Source organism: Onychostoma macrolepis, chromosome 09, assembly GCF_012432095.1.
Source record: "Onychostoma macrolepis isolate SWU-2019 chromosome 09, ASM1243209v1, whole genome shotgun sequence".
In the NCBI taxonomy this organism is placed as follows: Eukaryota; Metazoa; Chordata; class Actinopteri; order Cypriniformes; family Cyprinidae; genus Onychostoma; species Onychostoma macrolepis.
This window is the reverse complement of record NC_081163.1, coordinates 23,599,608-23,613,260: the sequence shown is the minus strand read 5'-3', so window position 1 is coordinate 23,613,260 and position 13,653 is coordinate 23,599,608. Positions and strand designations below refer to the sequence as shown.

Genomic DNA, 13,653 nt, shown 5'->3' with positions numbered 1-13,653 from the left:
TTAGTTTCTGGAAATACAGGTGCATCTCAATAAATTAGAATGTCGTGAAAAAGTTCATTTTTTTTCTTGTAAGTTATTTCAAAAAGTGAAACTTTCATATATTGTAGATTCATTGCATGTAAAGTAAAACATTTCAAAAGTTTTTTTGTTTTAATTTTGATGATTAGAGCTTACAGCTCATGAAAGTCAAAAATCAGTATCTCAAAATATTAGAATATTTACATTTGAGTTTCAATTAATGACCATCCCTACAGTATAAATTCCGGGTATCTCTTGTTCTTTGAAACCACAATAATGGAGAAGACTATTGACTTGGCAATGATCCAAAAGACGAACATTGACGCCCTCCACAAAGAGGGTAAGTCACAGAGGGTCATTACTGAAAGGTGTGGCTGTTTACAGAGTGCTGTATCAAAGCATATTAAATGCAAAGTTGACTGGAAGGAAGAATTTGGGTAGGAAAAGGTGCACAAGCAAAAGGGATGACTGCAAGCTTGAGAATACTGTCAAGCAAAGCTGATTCAAACACTTGTGAAAGCTTCACAAGGAGTGGACTGAAGCTGGAGTCAGTGCAGCTCAGACGTCTTCAGGAAAAGGGCTACCAAGCCACTTCTGAACCAGAGACAACGTCAGAAGCATCTTACCTGGGCTGTGGAGAAAAAGAACTGGACTGTTGCTCAGTGGTCCAAAGTCCTCTTTTCAGATGAAAGTAAATTTTACATTTCATTTGGAAATCAAGGTCCCAGAGTCTGGAGGAAGAGTGGAGAGGCATAGAATCCATGTTGCTTGAAGTCCAGTGTGACGTTTCCACAGTCTGTGATGATTTGGGCTGCCATGTCATCTGCTGGTGTTGGTCCACTGTGTTTTCTGAAGTCCACAGTCAATGCAGCCATCTACCAGGAAATTTTAGAGCACTTCATGCTTCCTTCTGCTGACAAGCTCTACGGAGATGCTGATTTCATTTTCCAGCAGGACTTGGCACCTGCCCACACTGCCAAAGGTACCAAAAGCTGGTTCAATGTTACTGTGCTTGATTGGCCAGCAAACTCGCCAGACCTGAACCCCATAGAGAATCTGTGGGGTATTGTCGAGCAAGATGAGAGACACCAGACCCAACAATGCAGATGACCTGAAGGCCGCTATCAAAGAAACCTGGGCTTCCATACCACCTCAGCAGTGCCACAAACTGATCACCTCCATGCCACGCCGAATTGAGGCAGTAATTAAAGCAAAAGGAGTCCCTACCAAGTATTGAGTACATATACAGTAAATTAACTTACTTTCCAGAAGGCCAACAATTCACTAAAAATGTTTTTTTTTTTTATTGGTCTTATGAAGTATTCTAATTTGTTGAGATAGTGAATTGGTGGGTTTTTGTTAAATGTGAACCCAAATCATCACAATTAACAGAACCAAAGACTTAAACTACTTCAGTCTGTGTGCACTGAATTTATTTAATACACGAGTTTCACAATTTGAGTTGAATTACTGAAATAAATGAACTTTTCCACGACATTCTAATTTGAGATGCACCTGTATATTGATTAACCCCCTTAAATTTAACAAATTAGCTCATTATCAGGTATAGCCTAATAAAGATGGAATCAAATGAAATGAGCATTTGCAGTCATTAAATTACAGCCAGATGTTTAAAAGTTTGTAAAGAGGCAAGACACAAGAATGATTCAAGAATTTATTTATATATATATATATATATATACACATATACATATACATATACATACTCATTTTTGGAATAACACATAATACAACATCATAAAAAATGAAATAAGAAACATTTTCTTTAACATGTTTAACTCTGTAATATATCTTTCTGATTTAACACTTATGCACTGTTGGGGTTGTAGAGAGAGAGAACCACACAGAATTACTGACATCTAACACCAAACTCTAAACTCCAAATTTAAGTTTAAAAGAGCACTACCCACCAACTGAATGTTCTCCCTTCTTTCCTCAATTGTTTGTCAATCCGGTAACACTTTCTATGAAGCCCGTATTTAGAATACATTATATTCTTAAGTCAAGTCAAGTCAGGTCATATTTATTTATATAGAGTATTAGTAGGCTTAGGTTAAGGTTACAGTTGGTAGAATAAGTTGATGTACTTGCAAAGTTGCTTATAGTCAGTAGAATGTCTGTTGGTGAACCATCAAAATAAAGTGTTACTAGATATTTAGCAGACATACTACTAATACTCTAATGACTGCTAGTTGACATGTAGTGGCAGAGTTACTTATCAAAAGTTGTCTAAAGGGTACCATCAAAATAATCAAACTGATATTAAAATAAAAATAGTTCAAAGAAAATGTGTACACGTTCATCTGATTTGATATCTGATCTTATGGCTGTTTGAGAAAAAAAAATATTATTATTTATAAGTGGTCTTTGTCTGCTTTAGGTACAATGAAGTTACTTCACTTAAAGCAGACAAAAACCACTTATAAATAATATGACCACATTATAAAGCCTTTTGGAATGTTTTCATGAAGACTTTGTATTTGTTATTTTACAGTAAAAACACTAATAAGATGTACTAAGTTATTATGCAGATCTTAAACAATGGCAAGATATGACATCTAATACATTATACCTATGAGAAATATAATTCATTGTAACTTAAGTGGATGCAGCGTGTTCATTTTGTGTTATAAATCATCATACTCCACCACAAATTAGCCACAAATAAGTATTATAATACATTAAAACTGTTCTTATGATTATTTATAAGATGATACAACATATTATAAGGTTTCTAATAATGAATTATTCATTCATTAATGTATTATAAATACAGGCTTCATAGAAAGTGTTACCATCAATCCTTCTATTAAAATCTTACACCTCGCTGAAATAGTTATCAGAGAACAACCACTGTTGGGTTAACAGAAATATCAGTAACAAAAGGGTGCACTGGGCATTGTGCAAAAAATAATTAATATTCTACTCTGACCTGTAATGATATTCCGGACCAGAAAGGAAGAACTGCTCAGCCTCCTGCAAGGACAAATTCCGTAGGACTGCCAAGGCATATATGATGGCCTATGAAAAAAGGTTAATTTAAGCATACTATTAAACCACTACTGAACAGCAAGCCATTATACATGGGTCCATACACGAGTAGCACCAGCATGCAGTTTATACAGTAGATTTTGTAAGTGTAAGTGCAAGAGCAGGAAAACATACAAACACATTACATGGCCCGGCATACCTCTGGAAAAAGAAGACCATAGATGAACTGCACTCCATCTGTGAAGCTCAGTTGTGTTGGTGTGCTATGCAGTGCTCCTCTCAGATGGACAAAAAGGATGTCCTGTTGTTCCTCACTGTCGAGGAACTTTGAGGGCTTCCCATTGAGTACACCCTATGGGCAAACCATGGTGCAAAAACAGTTATTTTGAGGAAATTTATGCATTTAAGATAAAGATAAAATCATTTGCAGCATAGTTCAAATATACTGTTAATGTTATTCCTAATTAAGGCCCTTGGTGAACCTTTACTATGAGTAGTCTGTAATGATGAATAAGTGTGAACATTGTTTAAAGTACCACCAAATGCTCCTCTGATCCCAGTACAATGAAGGTCCACCAGTCTCTTTTCCTCTGCGGTGCGGTCATCGACAGCCTGAATGTGGATTTCCTCAGAGAAAGTGCTCTGTACACTGGCTGAAGAATTCCTTGAAGCAGGTTTCTGGCCTCATCAGTCCAGAAGGCAAACCGCTGACCATGCCTTTCAAACATCAACAAAATTAATTTAAAGTACTGCCAAAACAACAGGCGTATAACACATATTGTGGTGCAACCAAGCAGTCAGCAGTTAAATTATGAAAGATAATGAAAACATTTATACTTAACTAATATGGTAAAACAATGAGTATTAAACAAGTTTTCACACTAATACAGTAAGCTAGAGGTAAATCTGACACATCTCACATCAACATACTTTTATCATCTTTTTAAGTTTATTTAATGCGCTGGCTAGATTTACTTATCATAGTCAACATTAATTAAATCATGGCCACGAATTAAGAAAGTCGTAATAATCAAAACTAGCAAACAAATTCGTGGGAATTCATTATTTTTTTTCTTAGCAATTCTCACTTTGGCTACGTAACTTTGCATCGTTTTAACGTTATAAAATTAACTTTACTGATTTTCAATTAAATTTTCTTACACTCTGATTGCTGTCCATGTCGTCCATCTTTGGTGATCCAATTCGGTAGGTGGCGCTGTTACAAAAAAATAGGGTCCTAGAAATGCGGCCCTCGAACTGCGGCCCTGAAACTGCAGCCTCCAGTTGTGCAGGAACATACTATTGGGGAGTGTGCTTACATTTCTAGAGTCATATGGTTTCCGCGAAAACGCGGACAGGATGGCGGAGTCCATTCATAAAAACGGAATTTACTTTTATTTTTTATTTATTTATTTTATTTTTTATTAAACAAATAACATTCACAGGGGATACAGTCAAGGCAAAAAACAAAACAAACAAACAAACAAAAAAAACCTACACAAGTCAAAATACAAATTATTTACCTAAACAAAAGTAGTAACAAAAAATAAATAAATAAAATAAAAAATAAAATAATAATAATTAAATAAGTTACACATAAAATATCAACTTCAAAGAATACTCAGGAGGTAACCCTTACAACACAGTCATTATTTTTTCCATCAAAACGGTTGTTTTAACAGCTTTCTTATTAAGCGATGAGCAGAGAGATTCATAAAATAATTCCAAATCAATACAAAAGATCCTAAAATTGGGCATAGAATCAGTAACTTTACATTTGTGAAGATGAAATAGGCCACAAAGAGTCAAGAGTTTTAACATATCATCCATCTCCTTTGATCCTGATTCCCAAATCAAAAACAGTACATTACTTATTTCAAAACGAAAAACTTTGTTGTAAGCTGAGAAAACAAGCCAAGACATTTATTTCCATAAATCCTTTGCATAGTCACATTCAAAAAATAAGTGTGATATTGTTTCCAAATTAGAATTACAGAATGTGCATTGTGAAGAGATGTCCAACTTAAATTTTGAGAGTAAAGAATTGCAGGGATAGTACATATGAAGAATTTTATAGTGAAGTTCTTTCATCTTGTTAGGTAACATAAACTTGTTAATACCAGCCCAAATTTTAATAGTAGGAAGAAAAGGGTAATTTGACTTCCACTTATAAAATGCTTTAGGATGGCAACCAAATTTCTGAATTCTGGTTTTTCTAATCCAGAAATTGTTACATTTAATATTACCAAGCTCCAGACCTCCAATAAAAATTTTTGGGATTTCACATTTTAAAGAATTGTAACAATTTGCCCTAACCAAATGTAACAATTTGGGTGAAATGGAATTAATAACCGATTCATACACTCTAGGTGAGGTATCCACTTCAAAGAGTTCTGAAAATTCTGAATATGAATAGAAGTTACCATCCTTTTTTAACAAATCTAAAACAAAAATGACACCTTTGTCAAACCAATTTTTAATAAAGATAGATTTTTTTCCACGCAGCACATTCTGGTTATTCCATAGAATACATCTATGAGGGGAAAAATTGACAGAAGGCAAGCTTACAAGCATCCAGAGCTTGCTTATGAAAATTAGCGAGCTTAATTGGGAGTTTATTGCAACTAAAGTAGCATGTTAATAAAAAATTTAAACCTCCACATTTTTCAAAGATCAATTTAGGAATATAAAACCATAACAAATTAGGGTCAGCACAACTGTGCTGTTGTTGGCTGCCACAGTAATGGCAGTAAGCCAAGGAATTCCTTTAAAGTACATGTTTTGCGTATCAGAAATGAGTCTTGTCAGGCACTGTATATATGGCTTGCAGCGCTTAAGTTAAAATACTGAGTGTGAAATAATAATATATGTTAAAATAATGTTTGCTCATCAATCTGTGTACAAAATCCCATGAACTTCACAGGGGCGCGGGAAGTGAGGGTGCTGCAGCACCCCCTGTTTTTTTCTGTGGGCAACGGTTTAATTGTTGGGAATATTAAAAAAAAAAAAAAAAAAAAAATCGTCATGTTGTTGGCAGAGGCTATTTATACTAATTCCACCCACAAACGTATGATTGGGATAGTCAAATTTGCAAAAGACGGTCGTCAATTGTCAGATTCAGTGGCGCAGATGGTAAAGCGTGTCTTACGCTTATTTTGACACGACCAACTGGGGTTAGAATCTACCTTTTGGCAAACTTTTTTTCTCCCTTTTCAAATTTCAAATCACATCAGAAAAGCATTTATTTTAGTGGTGGGCATAGATTAATTTTTTTAATCTAGATTAATCTCACTGTAATCTTGGAATTAATCTAGATTAATCTAGATTAAAATGGCTCATTTGAATTCTGCCAAGTAGATAAGTAAACAACTAGCAGTCATCAAGAATTTAATATTGATAATAACATTGAAGACATTGTATGATTATTCCTTAAAGATAAGGTTTTAATAGTTTTAGTAGTAGTAGTCTATTACGTTGCCCAATGTCTTCAAGTGAAACCGAACTTTTATTTTGACGGGTTGCCGTGAGGATAGTTTTTCTCAAATGAAACGCTCGAATGCTCATGAAGTGACTCTCAGAGCAGTTCTGGAGATGTTGTTCATGTATTTATGTCCTCATTTAGTGAGACGACAGACGTTAATATCGCCGCAAGCGTCACTCTGTATGAGTAGTGAACAAACCCCTGCGTCTGCACCATACATTAACACAGAGACACACAGAAGTCATATTTAAATAGACGTTTTGCGGCTTAATATTTACAAATAGGAGTGGGAGTGTGCTCACTTGTGTGTGCGCTTACGTTTGTTTGTTTGTTTGTTTGTGTGTGTGCGTGCGAACCGGGGCGGAACTCCGCTGTGCGCGCGATACAGAGAGCGCGACCATGTAACGTAGAGACAGAAATGACTTGCCGATTTCCATTGGGAAGCTTCTTAAAAATAAATTTTCCCTGAAGCAAACCCCGCGGCTTCATAACTGCATCCATGTTAGCACGCATACACACAGGTTCGAAGACTCGTTCTCGCCCCCTACAGTGCAATTCGGCTAGGTATACATCCGCGCTAAAATATCAAGGTGAAAGTCATCATAGCTTGCGTAGTATAGACCCAGCTCCCAACCCAACTTTGAGAATAGATTAACGGCGATATTTTTTTTATCGCCCGATAAGAGTCAACGCAGCACGTTAACGCCGATAACGGCCCACCACTAATTTATTTTTAAATAAAAATGAAGGAAATAATCAAAAAGTTGAACATAAAGTATCGGGTAGGTGTAGGGAGAGCTTTTGTCCCAATAAGGTGGCATCCATTTAATGATTAGAAATTAAAAATTACACTCAATAAGTTATTGCATACTATTTTGTAATGTATTACAATGCAGAGGTGCAGATGATTGCCACTATTTGTAATATGTAATGTTTTTCTCTAATAATGTTATTATTAGATAACATTATTAGAGAAATAATGTTATCCAATATAACATTATTTCCCATTGTTGCCCCCCATGTTTATCAGCAGCACAGCACATGAGTGAGAATAACGCGATATCTGCCTTTGATCTCGTAGGTATCTGTTCCACTTCGAGAGGGCAGAACTGTCCCCCTTGACTGCGCTTATTTCACTCCTCCCCTCACTGCAGCCGCCTACTCTCGCCTACATTTCAGGCGAGGAAAGGCGCATCTCAAACGAGCCTAATATGTAAATGTGACTAGAAACAGGAAATGTAAAGCACCGTTCTAATCAGGGGAGACTTCCGCGTTCAGAAAAAGGTCTATAGAGAATGAGAAGGTTTTTTGTTTTCTTTTAATGCATTTCAAAACATTACAATATTTGAAAATTAACAAGGGGGCATACGGACATCACCACATGTAGATAAAATGGCTACACAAAGCAGCAAAATAAAAAAAATAAAAAATAGAGAAACTTTTACAAATACCTTACAACAATTGAATTCAAAGGTTTGGACACATTCTTGAAAGAAGTGAAAAAAGATTTTACATCTGAAGAAAACATTCTAAAGTTAGGTTTACAATGAATAGTTCTGGCTTCATGAAGGTGAAATTTACCCAGAAGACAAAGCAGTAATACAGTATGTTCAAGATTGCTGTCTTTAGAATGAAAATCTGACAGGAAAATGATAGATTCTGTCATTTCTAGCATTTTGTTACAGCAGAGAGAAATTAACACGGTAACTTCTGACCAAAAAGACTTGGAGAATGGCCAATGATAAAACAGATGTAGAATAGATTCTTCATCAATATTACAAAATGAACACAATGAAGATATATTCTCAAAAAACCTGCTTAAGAATAAATTAGAAGGGTATCTGTGAACAATTTTGAAATGTAGTTCTTTAATTTTACATGGAATAAAAAATCTGAGGAAAGGTCCATAAGTTATTCAAATCCGAGTCCGGATAACAGATCCTCCATTTAGATTGTGCTTTAGAGGGGCATCCTGGAGTTGAAGAAAGGGCATTTCTGATAAAGACGTTATTGCATTTTTTATCTAATACATAAACTCCATTAAATGCAAGTGTAGGAAAATGGTTGATTACAGAGCCATAACATAAACGTGCTATAAACAAGGTTTTTAAACTGACAGGGATACTTTTAATCACTTTATTATAATCTCTCAGTGAGATTGTTGCACCTTTTAAAGACACAAAATCAGGAAAAGAAAGAAGGTCTCCCTGAGCACTGAGTAAATCAGAAACAAAAAAATAATATTTTGATTCATGCCATTCAATGAAAAAAAAGTGATTTGTTACCAGACAATATATTTTCATTGTTCCAAATAATACATGTGTGCGGCGAGAAATTGTGTTTAAAAGCAATCTTCCAGGATTCTAGGGCTTGTTTATGAAAATTTGAGAGTTAAATAAGTAGCCTAATTTACTACATTTAAAGTTACAGGACACTAAAAAATTAAGGCCACCGCAACGTTTGAAGATTAGATTAGGGATCCAAAACCAGGGTAACTCATTATTAGATAAACAATTCTTAATCCAGTTAATTTTGAAAGTCTGGCTAATGGTTTTAAAATCTAACGCGTCAAGGCCACGATAATGAGAAGTTACGTCACAATCTTTTCACTCCGCGTTGCATTTCGGGAAGGCGCCGCTATATTAGCAGGATACACTATCCGTTCCCATGGTTACTTCTCATTCTCTATACGGATAACTGATTATCTTTTCTTTTGTTTTTGCCTTTAAGTTAAACAATAATTCATTCTTCATTGTATCGTTTGCAGGGAAGAGAAGCTAATTTATCGCACTGCATGATAATTAGATTTTTTTTTTTCTCTTAGGTTTTGTAGAATTTCATTTACAATGTTGATCTGATTACCGTGAAAACAGTGTCACCCGCTGGATGCTCGCTGCTGCTTCAGCCGACATATTAAATTATCCAAATAAAAGTGTGTTCAGCAAGCTGACAGAAGTGCATCCATTTCTTTGTTGGAAACTTTTAAATGATAAAGTATAATTGTTGTCATTATAAATATAAATTTTCCATGGCCACGGGAATCAGAGATTGTGGGTCACATTCAGCGAACAGTCACGAACTCACTCTAATTTGTATATTTATTTCAACAAATGACAAGCAAAATCAAATCCTTAGGAGCTTGGGAACAGTTTTGTAGCATTTTTAAATGCTGGTTTAATGTACCAAGACAGTGATGCAAAAAGACATGAAGGTGAGTGACATGTTTAAACGTTAAGCGTTTTCCTCCCTTTAGAAAACTGTAATGTAGAAAGCGCTTATGGATTTAGACAGTGATATTTAATGTTCATATTTTGGTGCTCATCTGTTTTTCTGCACATATAATGATTTATTAGTAAGGTGTGTATGTGGTCTTTTATTATCATTAAGCCCTTTCACACATACAGACTTTTGCGGAAAATTACGCTGTACACAGAGCAGCTCCGCGCTCATGAACTCTGCTTTATCAGGAATTATAGGTAAAATGAAATTAAAATGCCAACAACACGTTTCTGAGGACAAGTCGGTTCCCTTCAGATACATTCACATAAAGACATCCGCGCCGCGTTTTGACTGCATAAGTTTGAACTAGTGAGTTTAGATATATTGGTGCAGTGCTAGTTGTCGTCTTGTAGGCAAACATCAGTACCTTGAATTTGATGCGAGCGGCTATTGGTAGCCAGTGTAACCTGATGAAGAGAGGGGTAACGTGAGCTTTCTTTGGTTCATTAAAGACCACTCTGGCTGCTGCATTCTGGATCAGTTATACCATTTAACGTATTTAAAACTTTTTATGGCCTTAAAAACTCTTAACTCACTTTAAGAGTTTTTAAGGACCCGCCGGAGATCTGTATTTAAGGTAGCCCGTCGGGCAGGCAGTGATACATTTTGGTAGCCCGACTGGAAAACACAATAGCCCCGGGACGTCGGGCTAGCGATTTTGCGAGCCCTGCTATGTGAAAGGGACTAATGTCTCGGTGCATTAAGCGTGTTCTTATGAGAGGAAAATGCTTAACGTAAATAAAAACGTTGCGTTCACATTTGCGTAACTGCACATAGTATATGCTTTTCAATTTTGTCTTTTATCACTGTCTTGGTACATTAAGCCACTTTAAGCATTTTAGAAAGTCCCCTGTTCAAGTTCTGCTAATTCAGAGTCATACTCGCAAAGGTGGTTAATTATTAAACCGACAAAATCAAATCTTTCAAAAACACACAGAAATGTGATTCTTTTATTGATTGAAAGGCAGTGGGTTTAATCAGTGACATTAACTATTCGGCGTCTTCTCTGCGACCTGCTTCCTTTGGCGAAAAAACATACTGCATTATCCAGTTTTCTCTCAGAGCGATGATCTGAGTTACTATTGCAATTCTCGATGCAGCATGAATGACATACAATGGTGACATTTTTCACAATCACGACAAAAAAAAATCAAATACTGCCCTAAACTCAATAGCGGAAAGGCAGCGCTATCCTGCAAGTATGGCGGATAAACAAAGCAGTTTCCCAGAACTCTGCGCGGCGTTACGTCACATTCTCATTCTCAATAGTGCGGAATGCCACGGAATTTGTCAATTTTTGGATGAATAAAAAAAGGTCTGTCACTTAATTCAAATAGCGATATGAAGAAGTGTATGTGAATATTAAAACGCAAAAAGTCGGTTTAAATATGTAAATTATGTATTCAATTTACTGTCAAATTTAAATAAATCAATTAAATGATTTAAAAAAAAAATTATTACAACCACATTAACCACTTAATTGTAGAAAAAATACAATTATTATTAAAACTTTTGTAAAGGAATATTCACACAATTTTTCTAACGTATTAATTTTAACAGTAAACCTCTGTTTGTTTGCCAAAGAATAAAAGGGTTTCATTTTCATTTGATTAAAAATAAATAAATGTTTCATGCCTTCATTTGATTATCAAAAAAAAAAATGTAGGGCCCTGTTGTTCAGAATGTTGAAATTGAGAGTTTTGGACTTATTTTTTCACTGAAATAAATGTTTTTGTTATTACACAGAGAGTAAACCACCGATAAAAGATACCGTTGGGTACCGGTACCGTACCAGATAAAATGTGAACGGTACCCAACCCTAATTTTTAGACATGGTCTCTTACTGTGGGATTCTTGAACACCCAGGTCTTTAGCAATGCTTTCCTAAAGCCTTTCCCATCTTTGTGTATTTGCATTTTAAGCTATTTGGATCAAGACATGGTTCACACTAAATAAGAAGACCAGATTTGTCAGTAGCCAGGCTTTGTGTTTCTTTATTTAAAGAGCAGTGCACCTGTGCAACCCATACTTCCAGTTTCATTGCTTGACTTAGCTTTTGGAGAAGACGTAACACAGAGTATTACTTACTTTTTCCAGCCTGCTCCGTTATCGATCACTAAATATCTTGAATAAATAATAATAAAGTGTGTTATTGGTTAATCAGATTTTTTGTCTTTAAAACTGTGACTTAGGTGAAGGTCAGACCACATTTTAATTACAAAAAAAATAAAAAATAAAAATAAACTCCACTTTATATTAGATGACCTTAACTACTATGTACTTACTATACATCAAAAATGAGTACAATGTAAAAAACATTATCAAATGATTGATTTGTCCTAAATGTAAGTACATGCTGTAGTAGTTAAGGCCACCTAAAATAAAGTGGGACCAAAAAAATAATTTTTAAAGTGTTAACAAACTTACCATTATATATAATAATTAGCATACCCTCAAGTGCCTTTTTACCCTTTATGAAATTGTTACCACATAACAAAAATATTAAGGACATTTTATTTAAGGAAATTAAATCACTTTCCACTAAAAGGTTTAGTTCTTGACATATAAACTAGTCTTACTATTGTAATCTATTGGTACTGCACAGTGATACACACAGTACAGTAGCTGTGGTGTTTTACAATGTGTCTGTGGTGTATTTTAACATTGACCTGAGCTTAACATTGGCAAGAGCTGTTTTATAAGGTTTTATATGAAAAGTATGAGGTTCTCTTATAAATCATCTTGTGTGCAGTTGCACTCTTGATTTCATATATCAAGATAGGAACTGTGCTCAGTTTAAATGTGTAAACATTGTTTGACCAAAGTCTATCATCTATATCTATGTCTAGACGGAGCATGTGATGATGGAGGGTCATTCCCGACCCATTTGCCTGGAAGCTGGGGTTAAAGCTGACAGCATCTTTCTTGAGGACTGTGATCCTATTAATACTTTTCAGAAATGGCAGTTTACACACTACTACGCTGAGTGAGATGCTCCAGAATATCACTCATATATTGTCCATAACAACTTTCACCTCTGTGCATGGATTTGTAATTTTTTTTTTTGTTTTGTTTTGGGTTTTTAATAGCCTATGTGTGGTTTGATGAGAGTCCACTTAATGCACTTTGTATAATACAGATGGTTTTTGACATTCTGAATCATAAGGGTTCGAGGTTCACATCAGGGAATCAGGTCTTCTTTTTTGGTTAATCCAGGTTATTTGTATTTTATGGTTTGCTTGGGAAATACTGGTATGGATAGCAAATGATACACAGGGGGTTTTCTACAACAAAAACCATTCTGAAGTACCCTTATGATATTTTCACAATAAAGTTCTTGTTGCTTGTAAACACAAGGATTTCATTTTTATATCTATGTCGTTATGAAACGACCGACCTTACTACCATATTGTGATGTATTTGCAAGTGAAGAAAAAAATGTATATTGGATTGTGGAAAATGAGTGACGCATGCCTATGAGTGCCCCCTATTGGCCAGATGACCCTATTCAATGGCGTGACAGAAGGTTTCCTGCATGTTCTGTCCTTTATGTGTACTACTGTGAGTAACACTTAAGTTAGTGCAGTTTAAGGTATTTCATTCTAATAAATAAATTGCTTTCTGACTCTATTTTATCGTGACCTTGAATTTGGTTTGGAACTCCATTTAATTGGTCATATGATAATTTATCTTGGTATTTTTGATTATGCAATTTAACCCTTCACTTTAGATTGTGCTGATTCATTCAGATTCCAATAACCCTCATCTGTGTATGTAGTTCTCACAGTCACAAACTCACTAGTCTTGGTCATTTAAACATAGGTAATTGATTTATACTACTGTTTGCAATGACCACGACTACT

General features: G+C 35.2%; 1 protein-coding gene across 1 annotated transcript in view; it reads left to right on the top strand.

The window, feature by feature from the left end:
• Positions 1-13,420, top strand: part of LOC131547588 (polypeptide N-acetylgalactosaminyltransferase 5) — a 35,600-nt gene extending 22,180 nt beyond the window's left edge. The window contains exon 10 of the mRNA XM_058788266.1: positions 12,640-13,420. Coding sequence (XP_058644249.1) covers positions 12,640-12,780 — 141 coding nt within the window. The 3' untranslated portion in view covers positions 12,781-13,420. The remainder of the gene's footprint in view (positions 1-12,639) is intronic.
• The last annotated feature ends 233 nt before the right edge of the window (positions 13,421-13,653 follow it).